Below are 25,352 nucleotides of genomic sequence, written 5' to 3' on the forward strand. Positions count from 1 at the left end.
GTATGTCTCTCATTCTCTCTGTCTCTCATATCAGAACCCCACGGTGTTGTGTCCTCCCGAATACATGGTGTGCTTCATGCACCGTCTTATTACAGCTGTAAGGAGCTACTGGGACGAGGGAAAACGAAAGAACACTGGTGCCATCAGCAGTGAAGGTGAGCACACGCGCACTGCTCATGCATTAAGGTCTCAGTTCTAGTCTGAGATCACTTTCATTGTTCCACCATAATGGTTGCAATAGGAAGCCAAACTCGGTTAGACTGCTGTTCCAGCACCATAAAACTTTCAGGAGAGAAGTAAGAAGAGATGCTGGGAGGAAGCTGCTATTCATTCAGGCAGTACTGCTCCTATTCAGGGCTACATCTTCTGAACAGAACATTTTTCCCCATTGTATTTTGCTAATTGCTTTCTTTAAAGGGGAATCCTAGCAGTGCTTCATAAAATTCTGCTTAATTGAATGGTTAGGATGTAAACAGGGTCATTCAAAAGGGGTTTGAACTAAAATGCTTGGCTCTAGAGAAAGAATTGTTCACAGCAGTGGTGATAGGAACCAGACATCTGAAGAGTTGAATGCCTCTAAAAGCTCCCTGACAGAAAGTTATTCAGTTAAAGTTCTGATTACGTTGCCTGTTGCCTGAGTCAAGGATATATGAAAAGGCTTTGTCCTAAAACCATTTTTATGGTGGAGTGCAGGAAAAATGGCCAACCAAAGAAAGTTGGTGGAAAGTGCAAAGTTTAAAATGTGCTTTATGCTTCATATTGCATCTTCTGCAGTTCTGAAACAATGCCTCTCTTTCTCTGTCTTCATTGCAGAGGCCTATGTCCCCCCTCAGCTTTTCTACAATGGAAAAGTGGATTACTTTGACCTTCAGCGGCTGGGAGGGCTGCTCTCACATTTAAAGAAGACGCTGAAAGGTTTGGAATAAGTTATTTTATGTATTATTATTATGATCTAATTTCTCTTGATGTTTGATCTGGAAATGAAGAGTGAGAGAAATGGCCACTCCCCAGAAAATTCTTTGGCAATTTAGTTTGAAGTGCCACTAGGGGGAGATGAAGGTTAATTTGTTGAAGAGAGATTCGGCGGCTGCTGTACTGCTGAGACACAAAGTGAGTCGTCTATAGAGTGAATACAGTGCCATGTATAAGTGAAATGTCATATTGAATTGTAAAAACCATATTGCAGTTCAATTGAAGTTCTGTGAATTTTTCTCTTTCCACCACTTTTTTTTTCCATTCTGAGTCGATTTCTGAATCATTTCAATACTGGCAGATATTTGCTTTTAAAAAATGATCATCCTTGGGCAGCATTTGATTGGTCCAATAATTTACACAGAAATTTGATGATGTATTTAATTATAGCAGAATGTTTAGACGACGCTGGTCTACTGTGCTAATGTTTCTGTATTTTATTTATTTTACCACATTTGTAACCCCCTACAGACAAATAATGGATATCTAGTTCCAGTTTCTATGCATCAGTAGTGGAAGTTATGTCTATGAAAAACATTGGCATCAACCCACACCTCCATAGCATATCGATACTTTATTTTATTTGTACAGTACTTGTTTTTTATTCTTTGTGGCACATTTTTTTGTTTACTTTTCTTTGTATTTCATTTTCTGGCATCTTCTTCTGGGGTTAGAGCTATAGAGTGGCCATGTCCAGAGAAAAGGCCAGGGCAGCTGAGTGTCAGTCATTAGCAAGAGCACCAGTTTATATCATGACTGATGAGAAGTCCAGTGGTACAAATGCTGGATCTCAGCTGCGTACAATTGATTATTTCATGTTTCTTCACTAATTAGCTTCATAGATAAACTTTTGGTCAAATCTATTTACAGTTCCAGCCTTAGTTGATTTAAATCTATACTGCCCTGATTTTAGAAATACTCACTGAATGTTCAAACTAGGGACAATATTGCTTAAACAATTAATGTGTAAGATTGTATTATTAATATTTTGGTCAATTCCTTCATTTCAGTTATGCCACAAATTTTCTAATTAAGATAAGGTAGCCTAGATCTCTTTCATGACGTTATTGATGGATTGGATCATTTTGTAAGTCTTTAATTGGCTACTCTGAGAAGTTAACTCTACTTTTCTGGTGTTAACATCAATAGTACTAGAGGAAACAGTTAGATGCACACATTATGTTTCCTCTCTTGTAAAACTTTTGGAACACTTTTCCCCTTCATTATTGATCCTCTCACTGCTTCCAGCAAAACAGTATAGATTGAATGACCTTTGATTAATCAGCATCAAATGGAGAGCAAAGTGCATTTTACAATACTGGCGGCACAGTCATTCCACACAATTGGAATTGGCCTTGTTTACCAACCATCAGAAGGGTGGCTGTTCCATTTTGATTTGTGACCTCGTAAAATCCCCGAATTGACAGGAATGAGATGGATGCCAACATCGTCAGGAGAGCTCAAATGCAGATGGATATTGATTTCCCTGAAGGAAGCCCGGCTTTGTAGCAAAACAGTGATGAGGTTTGAATATAAAGCCGAGTGGATTAAGTCGTATGGGTGGGGTTGGTGAGGAGAGGGAGAAAAGGGACCATATCAGGCTCTTTCTTGATGATTTCCTCTTATTGCTTTTGTTTGCTGTTTTCTCTCACTCTCCTTACTTTTCCAGGAATCTAGCCAATATGGCGGTCTGTTTGCTTCAAATAAGCTTAAGTGATAATGGCTCGGCGCTCTGGGATTTAATCTTTATGATTAAAACAACAGAGGAGGTGTTGACTGTTTGGAGGAGAGGGTGGTGTGTGTGTGTGTGTATTTATGTATGTGTATGTGTGTATGTGTGTGTGTGTGTGTGTGTGTGTGTGTGTGTGTGTGCAGAAGTTGTACTTGCTTTTCGACTTTTTGTGGATGCAGTGCGCTTTAAGTATACACAGATGAACCAGAACATTATGACCTTTCACAGATGAAGCAAAGAACGCTGGTTATCTCAATGGTACATGTCAAGGTCTGGAAGCTATTACACATTTTCTAACCACTTATCCTTCTGGGTTGCGGCGGGGGTGCTGGAGCCTATCCCACTGGTCATTGGGTAGAAAGCAGGAAACACCCTGGTTGCCAGTCCATCAGAGGCAGACACACAGACATAAACATTCACACCCACATTCTCACCTAGGGGCAATTTAGCGTGTCCAATTGGCCTGACTGTGGCTTGTGGGTGCTCCTGGTCAGCAGTGGTGAGTATCTATCAACAGTAGTCTGAGGAGGGACAAACCCTGAACTGGCAAAAGGGAGATGTCTACCCAACGTTCATCGATGCATGAGGGCTATGAAGGCTATTCGATCTGTTCCAAACTGACAGAAGGGCTACTGTGGCACAAGTTACAGAAATTGTACGGGTTATGGAAGGAATATATAATGCTGGTCAGAGACTGGTTAAGAGTGCCGACACTAACCCCTGCACAGCATCAAAAGTGCCTACAATGGGCAGGCAAGTGTCAGAACTGGACCTTTGAGCAATGAGGATCCCCTGGTCTGATGAGTCCTGTTTTCCTTTACATCACCTGATGGCCAGGTATGTGTGTGCCGTTTACTTGGGGAAGTGATGGCATCAGGATGCACAGTGGGAAGAAGGCAAGCTGGTGGAGGGAATGTGATCTGGGCAGCATTCTGCTGGGAAGTCCTGGGTCTAAGCGTTCACGTGGATGTCAGTTTCACACGTGCCATCTACCTAAAATCATTGCGGACCTCTTCTCTCTCTGTCCCAGCACGACCTACATGGTAATCCTGAATTTCATAATATGATAATCCTATCATAAAGGGGAATTAAAGAAATAAGTTAAGAAATATGAACGCATTTTTCCTCAGCTGGTTTTGCGTACATTTAAGACACAAAAATAGTCGCTGATCAGTGACCTCATTCCGTATGCATTTTGTTGGCTTTTTCCACAGCTGTTCCTGACCTGCACCTACAGGAGATGTACAGTTTTCTGTGGCATTGCAGATAACTTGTTAAGCGGGCTTGTTAAGGCCGAGGTGAATTGCGTTGGTTAGCACATATCATTTTAATAATGTTTATAATGTCTACCATATTTAAACAAGTACCACTTTTGAATGTGAGTTGGGTGACATCAGGCAAATAAATGTACATAAAAGAAAGCAGAAATTTGTCACGGGTCTTACAAAAACAAGACGTTCTAACTTCTGACGGGTGCTGCAACATCTGGGCAGCAGTAAGTAATGTTTGTTTATTTGAGCTCGAACTGTGTCTGTGTTTGGTTAGTAAATATCAGCAGCTAAGAAGCAAGATAGCTATTCAGCCAATTTGACCACTTTAGGCTTTTAATTTAATAGATGAGTACAATTAACAGGTCTACTCAATTTTTGATCTTTTTTAATATTAATCGTCATCTAAAATTTCATCTTAGACTCATTTACGAACCTTTATTTTTAAAAGTGAAACTCAAGCATCTTTCATCCTCTTCCCTGCACCTCCTTCCCTGTCTCCCTCCCTTCCGTAAGCTCTCTTCATTCTTGGCCTCGTTCTAAGTTCCTGCTTTGCTTGATTAAACTCTGATTATTACAACAAGCTACTTCTTTGGTGTCTCTCCTGAAAAAAACACATTCTCCCGCTGGCTGATTTCCCGCCACCGTTGCCTGATTGAGCCCCTTTTCCGACGCCGCTGATTGTTTCCATTGTGCTTCGGGAGTTAAACATGGCTCCGGAATGATAGAGGGGAGATGATTGAATGCCCGTAATATTTGTATTCTGTTGATGGTGACAGTTTTGGAGCTGGCATGCTGCCAGTTTTGACAGGGGTGTTCTGTAACGAGGTGAGCGGGAGGAAATTTAAAATGTGAACTTCACACCCTTTTGTCACTTGATGATAACGATTTAGATTTTAAGGTGGCCTGGGCTTTTCTGTCATGACCTTTCTTACGCAAGCTGTTATTCCTTCAAAGCCTCGTCCTCTTTTTTCATCTCTCCTTTCAGTGCAGCTTGAAGTGCAGCATTCCTCACACTGCCACTCATCATAATGATTACCTCTCATGGGCTTGAAGGGCAGCATCGATTCTGCCGTGACATCATCATCATTATCGCTGCCATTTTGGTCTGATAGTGCTTATTGATGGCTCTCTTTGGTCCTTGTGGTCAGACGTCACTGATTGCTTCTTGACTCTTAGGTGTATGTGCATTTGTCTGCATTTGGGCCTTAAGTGGCACCATTAGATCATAATTTGGATGCAGTCATTCTTGGATTTAAGCTTGGACTAATTTCGTAGGCGCTACGATGGTCGATTCTCCTTATACCCATAACCTGCCAGGGGTCAGTTCCTCACTCTTAGGCTACGCTCACTTTACAAGCCTCATTGCTCAAATCCGATTTTTTGCTCAGATCCGATCTCTCTAACACGATGGTTCACACTCATTTAGGTAAGTGATTCAAATCTGCCATTAATGGGAACGAACCGGCATCCTGAAATGAACCGCATGTGCACATCCTACTCAGTAATGTCATGTGAATGAATCACGTGCATCATCTTCCAACAGGCTAACGAGCATTTTTTATTAACTCTGATCAGCTCTCAGCTGCTCATTATTAGGGCGAGACAAAGGTGAAAACGGTGAGATGTGCTGCTTTTCCACCATTTACAGGCTTTAGATTCTGTTCAGCGCTGCTGCCATGGTAACGCTGAATGATGGCGCACGCGCAGTGGAAAAAAAGCACATGAATTCCGATCTGAGGGTCACATTAAGGTCGCATGGCCACGAATCGGATATGTATCCGATCTAGGACCACATATGAAAGTGGCTCAGGTCACATATGAAAAGATCAGATTTGCGTGTCCACACAGCCCTAAAAACATCATATCTGGGTCACATTAGGATAAAAAATCTGATTTGTGCCACTTTAACATGGTAATATGGTTGTAGCCTTACGCATATGTAACTTGCGTATTACTCTTAAGATTAATGATATAATAAATGAATAATAATGAGTAAATAACGAGGTTAGGTTTGTTTCTCCAAACTTTTAGATCCAAATCTCCTTCAAACTGTTGTTCCCTCTTGGCTGCCACTAAATAGCGGGATCTGTTAGAGCTTGAGTCAAGGACCACTATGTTCTTTTCCTAACCTTTTACTCTGTTAATTAACGTTAATGTTCCATTGGCTCAGTTCACCCCAGTGCAAATCACTAGATTTAATTCAGCCCTTCGTAACCTTTGAAAGAGCAATGGAACAAACCCAAGGCAAACTCACGCCTTATGGACAAACTCAAGGCCTGTTATTACTGCTTGCCAGATGAGCTTGGCAGATGGGACCTTGTGTCTTTCTGTTAACTGTTTCAGGGTCTCTCAGGAGTGGGTCAGATTTACAACCACATGGTCAATTAAACGTATATCAAACACAGCTTTTCCTTATCTTTAACCTTTATGCTCTAACTCTCTAACCCTGACCCTAACCTTAACACTTTTTTTCTAGGTTGTCATGTTCTAAAAGGCAAAGTTAAATTTAAAATTTAAATTAACAAGGCTGCCAAAATACAACATATTTATAAAGAAACTGACAGTTGGGACACAGTACTGGGTAGCTCAAGAAAATATTCTATAGTTCTGTCTCTAAAATAAACGTTTAGAAGTTCCATATATTTATAATTTTCAGAAAGTTTTTTTAACGTTTGTTTTTTCATAAGAAGTTAATTTAATCAATGAATTAACTCATATTCTAAACTGTTACCTTGTTGACATTAATCCAAAACATACATCTAACTGTAGCGCTGCTCCTAACCCTAACTGAGATGGTAATCGACTGAGTTTCACTGCATAGTTACACAGGAGTTCCTCACCGTTTGCAACTTCTGGCCCAAACAGCCAAACTGATGTTGGCTGCAAACAAATATAACATCAATGTAGCCTATCAAATTTTGCTTAACTGTATGATCATGCGATGTAAATACCAAAAAATATTATTATTGTTTGTGGCCATTTATCCTTTGCATTAATGAATTCCAAAAAATCCAAAAATAGAAACATTTTACATTGACTTATTAAGAATATAAACATAACCAACTAACTAGGTCAGTTACATTGATTATGGTCATGCATTTTGCCAGAACAGTCAATAAGTCAGAACTAAATTTGATGTTGTACTTTTTGCAAATTATTATCACAACCATATGTGTCATATTTAAGATTTAAGTATGTCTATGCATTGAAATAAAGTTTTGCGATTTAAAAAAAAGCAAACAAACATAAAACTGATAGTCAGCACCCCCCTAGCACAGGGATCTTTAATTAAAGTTCAGTAAGGTCCAGTTAAAGAAAGTTTCCTCAAGCAAAGGTCCGGAACATCATAATGTCTAACTTGCATTATGATTCAGTGCCATATACTGTTTACTGAAGTAGTCTAGTAGGTCTGTCAACGTCGTATGTAGTCGACAACTGAATATCAAATCAAATAAAGTACAATTCAGTAATATTTCAACAACATTTATTGTCAGTTTTCTCTTTTTAGAGCCATGTAAAATAATCTGGCTCACTTTCTTCTCCAACTGTTGTGTCTCGCCTCGTCCTTTCCCTGTGTGTGCGCCACTCACTTGAGTCTCAGTGCTCATCGTAATGGACAGATTTGATTGGTTGAGTAGCGTTATGTGTGATATTTACAACGCATGCGATTGGTCTGTGAGTTTCCCTGGGCGCTAAATCGGTACCGTAATGACTAGAAATCATACGCAGATTAAAATAGGACCACCCCGTCGAAATAAAATAATTACCTGTAGTTTATCGGTTGTAGGTCCAGGTCCACATTGGACAGCGTCTGGGTCCGGACCTCTGCCCTAGCACTACCACCATGGCCAACTAGGGGGTTGCAGCTCACGGGTTAAAGACTGCTAGTTTCACAGTCTGAGTATTTGTACATAAGTTACAGGGTGGGGTTGGCAGTGTGGCAAAATGGCATAATGCACAGTTGGTCCCATTAAATTTGTTTTCAGAGGGTTGCGAGCACATTGGAACAGACCTGATGCACCAACAATACAGCTGTGTGCTCAAAAAACTGAAAAATGAAGTGCAAGTTTTATTCAACATAAAGAAACCAGAAGAAATTTTAAAAAGTGGTCAAAAATAAATAAGATAATGGCATAATGTGCTAACATCCAGTCAGCTACTTGTTGCACTTTTATGTTTTGTTTACAGGCACTCCATAATTAATCTAAATCTGTTAATTAATTAATGTAATAATTAATCTAAATCTGTAATTTGTTTTTTTTGAGTTAAGCTTTTAATTGGTTGGTGTCCTATACATTCTGATGATGTCTATGATCCAGCCCAGAAGAGTATATTCTGATGTACTTCATCACAATAACGATAGCATATTACCCACCTTTGCTATAGGTGACCATCAAAATAAAGAGTGACTCAGATCTCCTTGCAGTTTATGATAGAGACCTCACTAACATGCCGATTTATCCTAGGGTGTCATGGATCCGGCCTTGCGGGGGGTCACATCCTCAGGTGTGATGAAGATTATGCCTGAACCCCCTACATCAGATTAATAAAACAGTATTTCTCACGTCACCTGTCCAGTGCAATTTCCCCCCGTCAGGGTTACAAATTACACTTCTTCTGTTTGGATGGTAACGTGTTTTGATGGAATATCAAATATGTATACGTGTCCGTGATGGCGCAGGAGTAAAAAACTGAAATGTTATGTAATAGTAGTGGGATATTTTGTGGAGCTGTCAGTAGAAGCAGGATAACGACCTGAGCCAGCATAAAGCAGTGCTGGCTGTGCAAATTTTGACTTGCCTGCAGATGTGTATAGAAATTTCAGGACGGCAGGACATCCCTCCGCGCTTGCTGTACTTCAGGGTAACACGGTTGTGCTACCTGTTGTTATATAACAGTCAGAATACTCTGCAAGGCAAATTAACATGTGATCTGGCCATATGTGTATATCAGTAAACTTTTCAGTGAGATGTTTATGCTGAGTTTTTATCTGTGTTCTCCACAAACTTGTTAATGCTTCTATACTGACTTCAGAGTCTTACCTGCACCTCTCCTGCATCTTTTATAACTTTGTGCTATATACGCCTTGGGCTCTTATTAGTATGAAATAAATAGACAAGGCTGTAGCTGCTGAAAGGCTAAATTTGCAAGGGTTCTTGTGTTTGTTTCAGACCACTGCTTTCTGTTACCTTCTACAGCACCAATTAGGACTGCAGAATACTGGAGACAGTGCTAGCATTGCTATTACATTACCTCATATTGTGATGGCAGTATGTCTTTCATGCATTGGTGCATTAATAACAGCATGGGAGAATACTGACCTGCATTATTTTGACCAGATAATACACTTTTTTTTTTAATACATGGATATTTGATTCATCAGAATATCCACAGGAACCCTCATTTTGGTCAAAATGCTCACAGCACACAAAAACAATGTAATTAGTTATATTTCTCATTTGCATGTTGATGCCCTGCTAAACTTGCAAGGGTTCTAGTGTATTTCAGACCTGCACTGTCTGGTACCACCTACAGTATATTGTGGCTCTATAATTTGAGTAAATTATTAGTATTGCATCTATATTGCCTCATATTGCAGTATGTCGTGCAGTATATTAAGAACTCTGAATCAGTAATGTGAAAGGAGGATTAGTTTCAGAAGATTAGATTTTAAAGAAAATCACTTTCACTTGCTTTATCTATAAGTGGCCATAATGTTTCATCACTTTGCTGTAGATTATCAGGTGTTCCCAAACTTTTGACTGCCACTGTACAAAAAGGGATTTGATCAACAAGGGACTTCAGAAAATAAGGCACCTTTTTTTTCACTTGAAGTGTAAAGTAGCTCACACTGATGCATGATCCGCACAACATTGATTTTATAGATTATTCTGTTCCATAAAAAAAGAAAAAAAAGCAGATGCTAATAAATAATACGGAGTGATGCATGTGATAGAATGTGCCAGCTTTTTGGATCTTCCACTCACAGAAGGTCTCAGTTTCATCTGTTGTGTCTAGCTGACTGAATGGGTGACACTTGTCTATAGTATTTTGCTTCCAAGTTAAACATCTTCACATTCTGTTCGCTCAGAAAGCAGAGCCTGTCTGTTCTCTAGGGAACACAGGAGGAAAAGCCACATTGAATCGCGTAATGAAGTTTGCTCATGCTGGCTTTGTTTGTGTGTTCCTCCATTCAGATGACCTGGCCTCCAAAGCAAACATCATCATCGACCCTGCAGAGATCCAGGCCACCTCTATGGATGATCTGGACGAGGATGAGGAGAGCGGAGCTGCACAGGTAAAGCATAAGGCCCAATCCCATATCTTATTTTACCCCTACCCCTTGTTTTCGAGTGTCACCTTGCCCCTTCGAACTGAATTACAAGGGGTCATTGAAATCTTTCCTTACGAAATGGGACCCTCAAATAAAAAAGAACATTACTTTATTAACAGCTACTAGCGCTGCTCTGTAGGCGACCCTGCCAGTCTGCGGTGGTAGCAGAGGAGGGTAAAGTTCAGAAACCTCACTGCTGGGCTTTAGTTACGTTTAGGGCATCATATGCCTTCAAAGAGGGGGATACGACAATTACTTATTATCGACCACCCCTAATTCTTCGGTGATATGAAGCTGAAGTCTGTTCGCCAGCAAATTTTACTGTTCCACCTTAAGTGGAGCAGCAGTTACATTTTGGCGCTTTATGCATCAGAACTGCTGGACTATTTAAAGTGGAACGGGTAATTTAGCTAGCTAGCTACGGAGACATTAGCATACTGTTAGCGATTTTTTATGCTTATTGTGAAGAAAAGGACCATAATACATTGAAACGACATTAAACTAAGATAATACAATGGTTATTGTAATTTTTAATGGTGAAAATTCTCACATTTGTGGGTTTCTTTGGTCGCTCGCGCAGCCACCTTCCCGGTTTTTCTTTTTTCTTCATAACACTCTGTTTGGAGTGTGCCTCTGAAAAACCTCAGTTTGGAGGGCCATGTAGCTCTAATACTTTGCTCTACCCCTCTATCTCAACAAAAACTACACCTAGGCCTCAATGCGCAAAATGGGGGGCTAAGGGGTGGGGGCAAGGGGCAAAATGGAATTGGGCCGAAGTGACCTCTGCATTCTGTCTTTGCTTCTTTCTTTATGTCTTGCTTATGAATGCATTGGGATGCAGATGTATCAGAAATTACACTAACATGTCAGTGTTATTAAATGATGGGGTGCATGGGACTTGATTAAGATCTGCTCTGCCATATCCTGAAATCAGATTCTCATGGTAAAAGCCGCTGCATCATCTTTCAAACATTTGGAATCACTTTCTAAACGTTTGGAATTTGTTTGCAGTCATATAAGAATAATTGTGCACCTACATGTAGGTGTTGCAGTGAAACATTGTATGTGTTCAGTAAGAGGAACTGAGCTGTAGATCATTTTAAAATGACTGAGAAAACTGTACAGTGTTAAAGAAAATGTTCTGTCAGAGCTACTAATACCAACAAAGAATGAAAGTAAATAGTCTTCAGTCAGCATAATTCACATGCTTGGTTGCTACTGATGTTCTGTCATTCCTAGCAACCTTCACATGTACACTACTGTTCAAAAGTTTAGAATCACTTGCCATATTATTTTTTTATACTTTATGTACAACAATAACATATACAGTTTTAAAATAAGATGAATTCTGAATATCACTTTTATTGTAAGTTAATTTTCAATGTTGAACAGCTTTCTCAGTGATTTTAGAGTTGTGTGCAGCTCTCATCTCTCTGGACTTATCTTAAGATTTTTTTCGATTTTTATTTACAGCTTTTTGGTGTATCTGACAATTCTAAACCTGTGTTCCACAGGACTAAAGTTCTACAGGACTATCATATTTATCTGCGAACAAATTGGTTTTATTCCAGTAAACATCTTGATTCCAAACTTTTGAACAGTAGTGCATAATTAAACTATTCTTTCAAGAAAAAACTTATAAATAATATCCAGAATTCCTCATATTTGAAAAAGTCTCTAGGCAGATAACTTCACATCTAGACAGATAGCCTGAAATTACTATAAATGTATAATTTAAATATCTTTTTTTCTTGTTCATGTTAAAAAAAATACCTTCTGTTATCTAGTGTATTTCAGTCTATGTTTTATAAGTTAAAGGGCCCATATTATGGAAAACCAAATTAATGCAAAAACTGATTTTTATGTAATTTGAAACTTATCATTTACTCCCCAGTCCATAGTTTCCATATATGGAAAGTGAACTGCAAAAACCAAAGCCATTTTGAATTCATTGTACAAAAAGTCACCAAAGATGAACACATATATCCATATTTACAGACGTTTACCTCCGCCCATTCAAGTTGCAGTTACGTGAAGCATCAGGCGTCAGCCTAGATGCCTTTTTGAATGATCAGAAATCAAAATACAGGGCACTCAATCAGAAGAGACGTCATTTACATATTTCATTCTTAAAGTGATAGTAAGAAAAATAGCCTGTTGAAATATAAGGAATAAACAGGATGTAGGATGGAAAATGGTCATGTAAAAAGTAATTGCAGCTGGCTTTGGTACATATAAAACCACACAAATTTTACTGTCCCTTTGGGAAAAAATAAAATAAAAATGATAATAAATAAAAAAAAAATGCTAAGAAAAAGATATGACATTGGCCCTTTAACTGCTAAAATAATGAAAGTTACTAATATGACAAGTGATTCTAAATGGCAGTATTGTCAAGTGTCAACTGAACATAGATGAGGCATCAATAAATTGACCCTAACCTCAGATGCCCTAATTAAAAGCATTAAAAACAATATTTAAACCTGTTACCTGTCAGGATGTTAGACTTCCTGAGAGTGAATGATTTTATCTGTGTATAATGTTTATGTGTACAGAGGCCATCCGGTGCAGCAGCAATGGGCGGTGCCTTGGCTAGGCCGAGCTGGCTGAGTTCTCCCACATTGGGGCGAGCCAATCGTTTCCTCAGTACAGCTGCTGTCAGCCTCATGACACCACGGCGACCCCTGGCCCCACCTGAAAAGGTCAAAGTGCGCACTCTACCTGTGGAACAGAGGACCGAGGAGGACAGTGAGTTGCTAATGCTAAATATAACGATATAACGATGATTTGTATACATAAAGACTGCATAAGACACACTTCATGCATTTGTTACAAGCAGAGTTGATCACTGTAATGCTCTTCTTACTGGACTTTCTAAGAAAACAATACATCCCTTAACAACTTGTACAAAATGTGGCAGCAAAAAATAAACAAAAACAAAAGAAAATCTCATATAACTCCTGTTTTGAAAGAACTGCACTTGCTACCTGTATCTTTCAGGGTAGATTTTAAAATTCTGCTCCTAGTTTCTAAAGATGTAGCACCTGTGTGCCTCACAGAATGTCTGTCTATGTTCCAAAAGCTCAGTAGCTTAGATCTAAAGATACTTTCCTTCTACAAACACCTTTTGTAAAATACAGAAAACGTAGAGAGGCCTCTTCGGTTATTGTGCTTCTAAACTTCGGAACTCAGTTCCACCTTCTATTCGACAGTCAAGCTCAATTCACATGAAAACATGTAACATTTAAAAATGTATCTCTTTAACTTAGCATTCAACTGAATTTGTATAGTATTTCTTTCTAAGTTGATCTGTACTTATCTTGTCTGTTACTGTAAACCATTATCACCTGTCTGTAAAGCACTTTGAGCTGCCAGCGGTATGAAAGGTGCCCTATAAAAAAAAAAGGTTATTATTATTTGTTATTATTAACTTGTCACACAGTGATTGTGCTAAATAGTATCTTCCTGTTCTATATTCTATGTCGTGACATACCTAAGCCATCCCTTGGGTTTAAATCATGTATTGTTTTGTGAGAAAATCTATTTTTGCTATTAAGATAAGTAGCACCGCATGATATAAAAGGCTTAATGTCGATGGCACTTACATTATTCCCAGCCCCTATAGAGCATCACAAAGCCCTCTCCACCAGCAGTAAGCCTCAATTTCCAGCTCTACAAAGAAAGTCAGCAGGAAACCAATTAGCTAGGCTAGGAGTGACGAAAAAAAAATCACCTGCCTCAAGAAAAAGATGCCACGTTTTGAGACCTTGCCGGGGGATAATCTTTTCTTTTTTTTTCCCAAACTCCCCACATCTCTCTCTTTTTTTCTCTTTTCTCTCCCTCCACACCCCCCCCTGACTCCAGTTGAGGGAAGCCATGGTAACGATGGGCTGTTGCTGGGGCGACCATTGGAAGAGCCCGACCAGCCAATCACAGAAAAGTCCTTGCTGGAGATCCTGGACGGGATCGTGATGATGTATAACCTGAGTGTTCATCAACAGCTGGGCAAGGTGAGATAGCCGCAAGAGCCAACACCACCGCTTCCCGAGTCTCTCTGCGAACGTGCCAAGAGAGAAAAGAGAGAGAACTAGAGCGGAAAAAGGGCTGAGGCTAATAACATGACCGGGCAAGACATGCCAAGAGCAAGAGGTTAAGCCATATTTGTTGACATGCGCTGATGTCGATTTCACCTGTCGCTTTTGGTTGTCTTTCTGAGAGCCTGGCTTGGCACAGATGTGGTGTTATTCAGCCTGCCAGTCAGAAGTTTGAATCCACTTGGTTTCAGTTGGTATCCAGCTTAGTGCATGCAGGCGTTTTGGTTGCTCGTTACCTGTCATGCCTGCAGATTTTAGTTAAAGGTGAATGTGCATAAAATTGCGTTTTTATAAAATTAACAAATATTAATGATAGGATAATGTGCCCCTTAATGTATGATATCTTATTGCTAAATAAAAACAGCAGCATCATTATGTCAGTCAAAACCTAACAGTGCTTTAAAGCACAGAAACCTGGGCTTGTTTTTCTCACAGTGCTGTCACTGAGCTTGTGTTCATTGATGGGATCATGAACTCAGAAGGCATTTTGGATGCAAACCTGAAAGAAAAAGAAGAGCCCAGTGTTGGAGTAGTCTGTTTAAAACAAATGCCACTTCGTTTGATGGTTTGACACCGTTAACTTAGTAGCTACATTTTTAAGCATGGAACAAATGTCTAAATACGTTTTGGAGCCACTACATGTCCCAAACACCTACTCATCCAACATTTCTTCTAAAATCAAAAGTATTAATAAGTAGTTTGTTCCCTCCTTTGCTGCAGTAACAGCCTCTACTCTTCTGTGAAGGGTCTATACTAGATGTTAGAACATTGTTGTAAGGAATTGATTACATTCAGCTACAAGAGCGTTAGTGAGGTCAGGTACTGATGTTGGATGATTAGCATCAGTAACTCATCCCAAATGTATTTGATGGAGCTCCATCACTGCAGAGAACACAGTTACTCTGCTACACAGCTCTGTGCTGAGGGGCTTTATACCTCTCTTACAGATGCGTGGCATTGGGTGTGGTGACCTTAGGCTTATGTGCGGCTGCTCCAGAGTATTTCATGCTATTGGCAATGTTTTCTATGGAAATTATACAGGGAGATTCACTCGAAAGAGGCCCTGAATATTCTGTTGTAACTCCCGTTAGAATTAGGCAGTCTGAACCAAAAAAATACGCTACATACCTTGATGTATGTGTAATCGATTGCATTACATGCAATGCTGGAAGTGATCTCCATTTTCTGCTAGACACATGAAGAAGTATGGGAGTATGCACCCGGAAGTTGCAAACGGAGGTTAAACGCCGCAACGGCTGTCTGTCGTCTACCTCATTGCTCTGATGCAGGGGCCTCCCAGCTTGTTCGGAGCTCCATATACTGAGGAGCACATTGCACATTGTTTCGTTCAGATTGCTTCATCCTAGCAAGAGTTATTACAGAATATTCAGGACCTCTTTGGAGTGAATCTCCCTGTACACGCTGCGCAGGTGCAGTTAAACACATGTAAGCAATGGGAGCACTTTAAACTAACTAAATTCACGAATCAAAATTTTGGTCATGTGTACTTTTCAGCAACCAACAAAGTCTCAGCATATGTTGAACTTCTTCAGGTCATGTGGATCACCCAGATAGCTCATAATAAAGCAAGCTGAAAGAATGTCAGGAGTTAAAAAAACAGCCCTGGTATGAACCGATGTGTCAAAACTTCTGCTCTTGTATCTTCTGTTTGATGTCATTTCGAGGGGGCAGAAACATCCACTTTTGATTATGTGAGCGCTGTTTAGGCAGAGTGTTTGATGGAAAATATTGTCAGAGATAGGATGCTGAAGAAGAAAGACCTAAAAACACCCATTTAGGCATAAAAGCTAAGTGCAGTTGTTCAGCGTAGTCCGTTTTAGGAGTTAATTATAACATCCACTCCCTAGAGGACCCTTCCTTTTGAGTTCTGCAGACTTGACACAGCCTACCAGCTCTCTAATTGAATCAACTTAGTTGAACCCCAAAGTGGAGCCCTCTCATACCGACCTTAAGGAAGGCATTAATGCACACACACAAATGTGGCCCACCAAGTAGATAATGCTCTGGCTGCAAAACATCTTTTATGCGGTCTTCTTTCATCTGAGCCGCGGCAAAAGATGCACTCACAATCTATGAAGGTGGATGTAATTTGCACTGTGCGAGAAGTGCTTGGCTCGGCAAAGCCCTGTATACCATCCACTCTGTCTTCCTGCGCTGCAGCCTCCTCGAGCTCGAGGAACATTATTTCATTGAGTGAGGTGTGAAAAAGTGCTGCTTTGTCTCTTGTCTCTCCTAATGTTGTTATTCCTGCTTGTTGGGTCAGCATATTCCTGCACCTCTTAGTGTTATAGGGTCAGGGAACTTAGTTTGGCAAAAAAATCTAATTTACTCAATTTTCTCTTCATCCCAAACGTACTAAATTTAGTGAACTTTAGTTACTTTAGCTTCTAGGGGTGGGTATCTCAAGGCAGCTCATGATTTAAGCAGTTAAAATCTGTTAGTTTTGCACTGGAGCTTCGAGACTAATGTAGCTAACAAGTAATGGAAATGTTTATCCATCATGCAACGGAATGGCAATAGAACATAATTTAGGTCTGAAAAGGTTAAATGCCTGGACACTCTGTGACATCGCTGGCTAATCACTGTACACAACAAGCACTCGACTGTAGTCTGTGAATAGTGTGACCATATTCAACCAAATTACATAAAGAGACTGCAAAACTCCAACATACATAGCAAGAAATGTTACCTGAATGTCTGTTACAAGCTTTAAATGTCTGTGTTAAAGGTATAGCATGCTGAAAAACGTAAACAGACACAAATGTTAACTTAAAGCTAAGCCTGCGTTAGCGGGCTAATGGAAATTAGCCTCATGCTAGCACTAGAGATTTGATGAAAAATTCACCCTTGTCATTCAAATTAAGAACTATTTCTTGATTAAACATTATATATTTAGCTATATTTAGGGTGAGTGTGGACAGCCGGTTCATGATTTTATGAGTTTTACAGACATTAAGTGATAAGTTTCATCTGACATCATCCTGCATGCTATTTTTATTGACAAGATCACAGACTCCCATCAAACCACATTGAGTAATCTTAAATAAACTTGCGTTTGTGATTTCTGACACTGTATGACATAGTGTTATTTAAAAAATGGACCAAAGTAAAGGCAGAATTGGAGCTGGCTACTGCTTTCAGATATGTGATGAACTTTTGTACGTTTTTATACATAACAGTATGTCATATAAGTCTGTATGAGGTTTCTTAACACAATGCAGTAAATACAACTCTGATGATTTAGCAATATAGATTGCAGAATGCTAATTTGTGCAGTTTAAGCTTATTAATATTAATATGAATACCTGATACCAGGTATGACTATCAGACTCATAACTGAAGAAAATACTGGATCAGATAATTGAAAAGAAAAAAGAATGACTCTGATCCAACCCTGTAAGAAATCTGTCATGAAATAGTACATAGTCACACTGTGTGATATGATATTGTTAGCTGTACTTCTTCCTGTGGGGTAGTAGAGTGTAGAGACTACTGTTAGATGCTCATTGTAAGTGAAGTGCTTCACTTAAAACAGCTTTGTAATATTTTGGATAGTATCGGCCAAAACCCGAAGTTTAATATCGATATCCGTATCGGTCTTGGAAACGAAAGGTGGTATTGTGACATCTCTAACTAATAATTTAGGCCACATTAGCCTCGTAGCTCTGATGTGAAACTAAAGATGCAGACTTTGGACCTCAAACATATATTGTTGATTGATGACATTTTGGGTAGGAGGGGAAATGGAGGGGGTGGTGCACGGGGAAGGGGAACTGTTCCTGTAAGTTGCCGTTTTGATTGATGTGTTTGGATCTCAGTTGCTTTCACTGCTTTTTGAATCTCAATTCCAATCCTTTTCTTTTTACTCATTTATTATTTATGTTCTCTTGCAGTCACACCAATTTTGCTTCAGACAAAGGCTTGGGACGTATTGTCGATCGGAGCTTTAACTCAGCGGGTACATCACTAACGGCACTAAAATCGTCTCGCTGTCACTCTGCAAGCCACATGTAATTGATCAAAACAGGTTGTCACTGAAAGGAACGATGTGAGAAAAATAACATCAGTGCCAGCATCTCTCGTTAACATCATCCATACGCAAGCACTCTTTTCTCCATTAGGTTATCCGCTCCATTGAAAAAGACCTGCACACAGACCTGCACAGCCGTTAAGTCTATGTTCGTAATTGAATGGCATTGAATTACGCTGTAAGTGTGGCTCGCTAAGCAGTTTCCTGAGCTTACTGAAGCACTTAATCGTGCTAAGCCAGTGTCACGACCAAAAGCTGAAAAAGGACTGTCTTTTTGACATTCATACCGCAGAGTCATTCAGCGCACAGTACGTTAAGTAGGCTAAATGCTGACCATGCAGTTACTGAACTGTCTATGGAAGCTCTTCATGCTGTTCAATTATGCTGCGTTCTAACATGCTGTAACATATTGTTATCAAGGGTTGCATGATATGGACATAAAATGCTTTTCGCTAAATCTTTTGGAAAATGTGATGACGATATGAGAAATGGTTAATTATGATCAATGAGTATAATTATTATTTTTTGGCTGTGCAAGTACAGAGAAATTTATCGGATCTTTTAGGCAAATAGCAAAAAAGCCTCATTTTTTATTCTGCAAAGTAATGATATAGAATAAAAATAAAAATAATTAAATACATAACAGGATTGCAAGTACATTTTTTGTGTACTGTAAGGTGGCAAGGAAAACAGCCAACATTGCCTGAACAGCTGATCCTATATAGACCTATAACAACAAATAAACAGAAATATTCACTTCTTAAAAACGTCCTTATTGTAATATGGGTTTGTTGTGACAGTAGCCATTGCTGCTTAGTCATCCCACCTAACAACATGACTCCTCTCTGACTTTTAGCTATCAGCAGCGATAAAAACATGCTGTAATTTTGTATTTTTTTCACTTGTAACTCACTGATTCTGTGGAAAATGTGCAATTGAAAGGTTCAGTTGGTAGCACAAGAGGAGATACTCCGTTTGGAAAGGTATATGGACACTTCTCCTGATTTCTGAGTTCAGGTGATTCAGCCACACCCGTTGCTAATGTGTGTAAATTCAAGCACATAGCCATGCAATCTCCATAGACAAACACTGTGACACTGTGATAGGATGTCACCTTTACCACAAGTTAGTTTCTCAAATTTCTGCCCTGCTAGATCTGCCCCAGTAAACTGTAAGTACTGTTGTTGTGAAAACAGCTCAGCTACGAAGCGGTAGACCACACAGACTCACAGAGCGGAGCCTCCAAGTGCTGAAATGCGTAGTGAGTAAAAATCGTCTGTTCATCACTCACTACAGAGTTCCAGGTTGCCTCTGGAGGCAACATTAGCACAAGAATTGTGCATTAGGAGCTTTGTGAAACTGGTTTTCATGGCTGAGCAGCTGCACAAGCCTAATATCACTATTCACAGGTATAGGTATATATAGGTCCTTTCCTGTTCCAGCATGACTGAAGCGAGGGCTATAAAGACATGATTTGATGAGTTTACTGTGGTGGAACCCCTGCACAGAGACCTGACTGCAACTCCACTGAACACCTTTGGGATGAATAGGAACATTGATTGTGTGCCAGACCTTCTCGGCCAACATCAATGTATGACCTCACAAATGCTCTAACTGAATGGGCACAAATTCCCACAGAGATACTGCAAAATCTTGTAAAATGCTTTCCCGGACCAGTGGAGGTTGTTATAGCTGCAGAGTAGGGGACAGCTCCAGATTAATGCCCATGTGCAGCAAGCTCATATAGGTGTAATGGTCAGGTGTCCGCATACTTTTGGCCATTTATTTTATGATTTGAATTTGATGGAAAGTACTTCTTAAGTCATGTTTTTTATTATTAAAAAAGATAAAAGTCAGATGTGTGCACTCGAAACTGAACATAAAAAGTGTAATTAATGCATAATTATATAATCCTGGATGCATTTCATTCCTAGACATTTGAATCCTTCTTGTTTTAAGTATGAATATTTTTTCTGAGAGTTTATTGGTGAGTTGATCTTTCTTTTTAATTTTTTTTACTTTTGAGCTCTTCTTTTATTTAAAGCCTGTATCGAATGACAATTGTCTGATTTCTCGGCCATGCAAATAGACTCTGTAATCAGCCTTTCTTAATGGGGCGTCTTCGCAAGATTTGACTCTATTGATGAGGAATGTTACTGCTGTCTCTCTGAGCTCATATTATTCCATGAAAAATTCATACATATTTCATGTAGTCTCTCTCTTTTTGGATGCGTATTGATGAGATGTGAATGTGTAACTGAAGATAAGAGGATGAGCGTTTGCATTTAGCCTGAAAAAGAAGAAGATAAAAGAAGATAACACACAGCTTATTTTGCATTTTGGTTCTGCAGCAACGGAGGTTAAGATTTCAGAGTTTAACCACAAATACGCTTTTTGATCGGCTTCTGCAGCTTTTTTTAAGACTAGACCACCTTTACTAAAACCTCTCGTTTACTTTTACTATCCTGCTATTACACAGTAAATATCTGGTGCTTTTTCTCTGCCGAGTTGATATTGCTTTCCATGTGATGTGCCCCCACAACCTTTTCAATCCTGTCTTGAGGATTTGGTCACTGGAGCAGAGTTGGAGTTGTCAACCACCAGGTATTGAGGGCTCTGCTGTGATAATTGGCTCTTTGCTCCTCTTGTAGAATTGCTGCCTATTTTTATGGCACTGAGGACTCCTGCTGTGTAACCGGTGATGACTTGATGGCTTTACACAGCACAGGAGAGGAAGAAATGGAGCCCGGTTTCGATTTAAGCTCACTTTGAAGATGAATTTGGAGAGATCTTTGAGTAAGCAATACTAAAGCTGTATGTATGTGTGTGTATAATGTTTTCCACAGATGGTGGTTGTGTCAGAAGATGTGCACGAGTATGCTGTCGCCCTGAAAGACACAGAAGAGAAAATAGCCCGATGCCCCGGAAGGGTAAGCAAATTCCACACGCAGCTGATGTGCTGCCCTGTAAGTAGGGGTGGACAGTATGTTAAAAAATAGAGCAATGATTGCAGCCATTAAAATACAAGCCTAAAGTGGCTTCATTGACTGTTCAGCCACTTTACCTGCTAGCTAGGTTTGCCTAGTAGCAGACACTGGTTGTGCTGTTGAATCACTCATAAAAATTTCTGCAGTTAGGGATAATTATGTGTGGTACATATTTAAGTAAAGCTACATAGTCTTCACACGAGTTAAAATATGAGCAAAAAAAAAAAATACAAATTAACAAACAAATTAACGGCTGTGGAAAGTGACTGCAGTCAACTTAAAGGGTTGCAGTCATCTTAAATAACTGTGATTAGGCGATTATGTAACGATTGTGACATGTCTGAATGTTCTTCAGTGTAGTTAATCAAGATTCATTTCATTTGTCTTTTAGTTCAAATTTGACTCCAATGTTTTTTTTTTTTGTTCCGTTTAAAAGGAGTGCAGAATATATTTATTACTTTCAATAATGTTACAACATTATTTTCACGTTTGAACTGAACATGAAACTCACATTATTGTAATGCGAACATGAAAGTAAGGTAATCAGTGTATTTTGCTGCATCAGTGGTATTTTTTATGGTTTTATCCAGAGACCCGTAATGGAACTTGACTCATAGCAACAATGTGCAAAAAACTAATAAATAAAAAATAATGAAAAACAAGCTAAAAGTTAACTGTGAGTACAGTCACTTTTATTTATTGTTTCAGTTACTGCATTGTGCTAATGGTCTTGTGAGTGTGCTTTCTGTATAATGAAACATGCTGCTGGTCAGTGGTTTTTAAGTACTGATGATATCCACGAAAATCAACATTATTGGGGATTTTTAAACATTCAGATAGTCATGAAAGTTTTGAAAATTGAGTTGCAAATTAGATTAGATTTGATTTTTGATACGCAAATTGGCTTCTCACTAACATTGTTATGTAACGTTTTCTTTGCTCACACTGCTGCAGGCTAAAGGCTACAGCTATAGCATGTTGGAAGCATAGCAGAAAAGCACTGCTAAACAAAAAGCTCAAGTTCATTTTCACTCTACTCATTGAAATTCATTTGGTAAATTTATCACGTTTGGTATCAGGTATTATTTTTCAAATAATGTCTTACAAAGATCAAAGTGGCCTCTGCATGTTTATATATATTTGGAAAATTTGGAAGCAAGACTGACATTTTGACATTTTAGACGTTTGGAAATAAATAAAAACAGTATGTGATTAGTATCAGCAAACAGGGTGAAGCCTTTTTCGATGTAATACACTAGATCGAGAGTGTATCGCTACAAACCAGTGAAATATTTGGGAAAAATCCTTTGGGTAAACTGGATATCTATGAATATGTTGCATGATGACTTCAGAGAAAATGGATATAATCGTAGAACATTTCTGAAATTGTTGTGTATGTTATGTAAAAGGACTGTATACAAAAAAAAACTCACATTTTTGTTCAAATTGGAAGAGCTAATGTGCTCTGTGTGCAGAGACCAGATATTCTGGAGGAACTGCAGAAGAGCCAGAAAGTGTTTGCTGAGAAGTTGAACCACCTCAGCCGCAGGTTGGCCTGGATCAATGCCACCATTTACTCCAAGGTACAGCTCTTTCCAGCCTAAAGACAGATTGCTTTGACATTCATTTTTTTGTGAAAACCTTTTTATATTTGCTAAGGTGGACGCTTAAATTTGTCCTGTATGGACGGACATTTAAGCTGAATCTGAAAGGAATGGTTCTTGTCTCAATGCAATGACTTCTATAGATTGTAAATCAGTGTATGTGTGTTATTTTACAGTTTTGATATCTTCACTATTATTCTAAAATGTGAAAAACAATAATAATAGAAGAAAAACCTGGTGAAGTGGTATATTTTGACTGGTACTGTATCACCTGGGATCTGCAACTTTTTGTATAATTCGTTGGTGTCAGAGTTTTATCTGTGTGTACATGCGCTGCAGGAGAAGATGCTGGACGTGTACTGGCTGCTGCGCGTATGCATTCGCACCATCGAGCACGCCGATAACACAGGCTCACTGTTCGCCTTCACCCCCGAGTTCTACCTCAACGTGGCCATGAACAGCTACAGCGCACTCAAGAACTACTTCAGCCCCTCCAACAGCATGGATGAGCTCCCAGGTATTCAGTCAGTAAACACACGACACACTCAATCAGCCGACCACTCCACGGACCACTCGAGATCATGCATTAATGATGGTGAATAACACACTCCTTCACCCAAAAACTGCTAAGGTGGCTAAGAGTGAAACGATAGCCAGCAGTGGAACTGTTAGCATGATCTCATTTGCTTAATGCTTAACTGACGGTGAATGAATTTCATTTATCATTAGTGCTGTTAGCATTTTGGGTGAGGGATTTGTGGTGAGGATTTTGGGAGGATTTACCAGCTCATATGAGACGTTTGCATAGTGATTTAACAGCATGGATTTGCAGCACTGGCCCAGAAAGTAATTTTGGAGACGGTGCCAAATGCTGAAGGTTGCCGGAGACTGTAGTTTTGTGCTTTCGCTAAAATTCTGTATACCATCAGAAATTCACCAGATGTTTCGACAGTTTTAGTCAGACATTAGTCTGTGGTTTGTCTCATGGATCTTTCCTCTGTCTGATCTGAGTGCATCTCTTTAATCCTCCTTGTAAACTCCTACTTGTATCCTAACTGCTCTGAGGAGCGTGACGTTTCCTTCTGAGTCTTGGTTAGATTTAAATATTACAAACTTAGTACAAAAAGTATTTTTTAATGGTTTTATTCTGTATTTATTTTGGGAACAACAAGAAGTTTTGAAATGACTAAGGCTTGGCGTACACTACACGACTTTTAAAACGGAGAGCATTACAAACTCAGATTAGTTTGTCACAGAATTTCTTGTCTTTTTGTTGTGAGGGTGGTCACACTAGAGGACACGGCAGAAAGAGAAACTATACCACCCATTTCATACCAGATGTGACGCGGTGTGCATGGTAATCCGGAACCACTCCATAACGCTCGTCATTTCGTACTGGACGCAACACACGTCGTGAAGCAAGAGCGGTTGCTTTTTGTGTTGCATTTTTACGTAATATAAATGTGTGTATTGTCTGTTTATTGTCTGTCGATCCCGATCGAGCTCCCGATCTAGAAAATCGCTTCAGATTGTGAAAATGTATCGCAAGGGGCAAATCAGGGTTAAAATAAGCAAAAAATCATGTAGTGTCGGCCCGGCCTAAGTAATATACTATAATTATTTATTATCTGTTATTTACTGTATTATCTGTTTTTGTCAAGTCGGTCACCACTTCTGAAACAAAGGGCTTCATTCTTGATGTTATACACTCTCAAGAATCATTTTTTACATTGATAAAATTTGTGTTTTACTCTCAGGCTATGAGGACACACTCACTCAGCTCGCTGCTATTCTCGCCAAGCACTTTGCAGACCCGCGCATCGTGGGCACAGGTAAGCCCACCCCACTCAGCCTGCAGCACACACTACAGTACACATCAGCCCAGTGCAGCGTTCATTTTTAGTACTAAAGATTTCTGAGGAGAGTCTCTCCTGTCCTGCATATTTCCTAATCTTGACTGAGTCCAGTTCATTACATTGTCTTAGTCCAGACTCTCCTGTAATAAAAGCAGAGCCTTCGTGATTTATGAGACAAATATTAAATTACAGACCTGGACTGCATTCATACAGCCATACGCTTCCACTCACACCGAGCTTAATGGATGAGCTCTCTCTCCTTCTGTCTCCTCTCTCTCTCTCACTCTGACTATTCCCCCCCCTCATTATTTCCTTCCTGTTACACCTCCACCTTTCTCTTTTTCTCTCTCTCCCTGTTCCCCCTCATTGTTTCCCTCTTTCTCCACCTTCACCTCTCTCTCTCTCTCTGTCCCACCTTTTTTCAGTATTCCGCCTTCTCTGTTCCCCATCT

The 25,352-nt window shown here is 39.5% G+C and overlaps 1 protein-coding gene across 4 annotated transcripts in view; it reads left to right on the forward strand.

Annotated features, from left to right (window-relative positions):
* The window catches only part of LOC118799887 (E3 ubiquitin-protein ligase RNF123), a 191,228-nt gene that overhangs the window by 22,545 nt on the left and 143,331 nt on the right, over positions 1-25,352 (forward strand). For all 4 annotated transcript variants that reach the window (XM_036559966.1, XM_036559970.1, XM_036559968.1 and 1 more), the window contains exons 20-28: positions 35-155; positions 814-915; positions 10,173-10,273; positions 12,865-13,057; positions 14,174-14,319; positions 21,301-21,384; positions 22,917-23,024; positions 23,385-23,562; positions 24,803-24,877. In XM_036559966.1, coding sequence (XP_036415859.1) covers positions 35-155; positions 814-915; positions 10,173-10,273; positions 12,865-13,057; positions 14,174-14,319; positions 21,301-21,384; positions 22,917-23,024; positions 23,385-23,562; positions 24,803-24,877 — 1,108 coding nt within the window. The remainder of the gene's footprint in view (positions 1-34; positions 156-813; positions 916-10,172; positions 10,274-12,864; positions 13,058-14,173; positions 14,320-21,300; positions 21,385-22,916; positions 23,025-23,384; positions 23,563-24,802; positions 24,878-25,352) is intronic.

Source organism: Colossoma macropomum, unplaced genomic scaffold (genome assembly GCF_904425465.1).
Source record: "Colossoma macropomum unplaced genomic scaffold, Colossoma_macropomum, whole genome shotgun sequence".
Classification (NCBI taxonomy): Eukaryota; Metazoa; Chordata; class Actinopteri; order Characiformes; family Serrasalmidae; genus Colossoma; species Colossoma macropomum.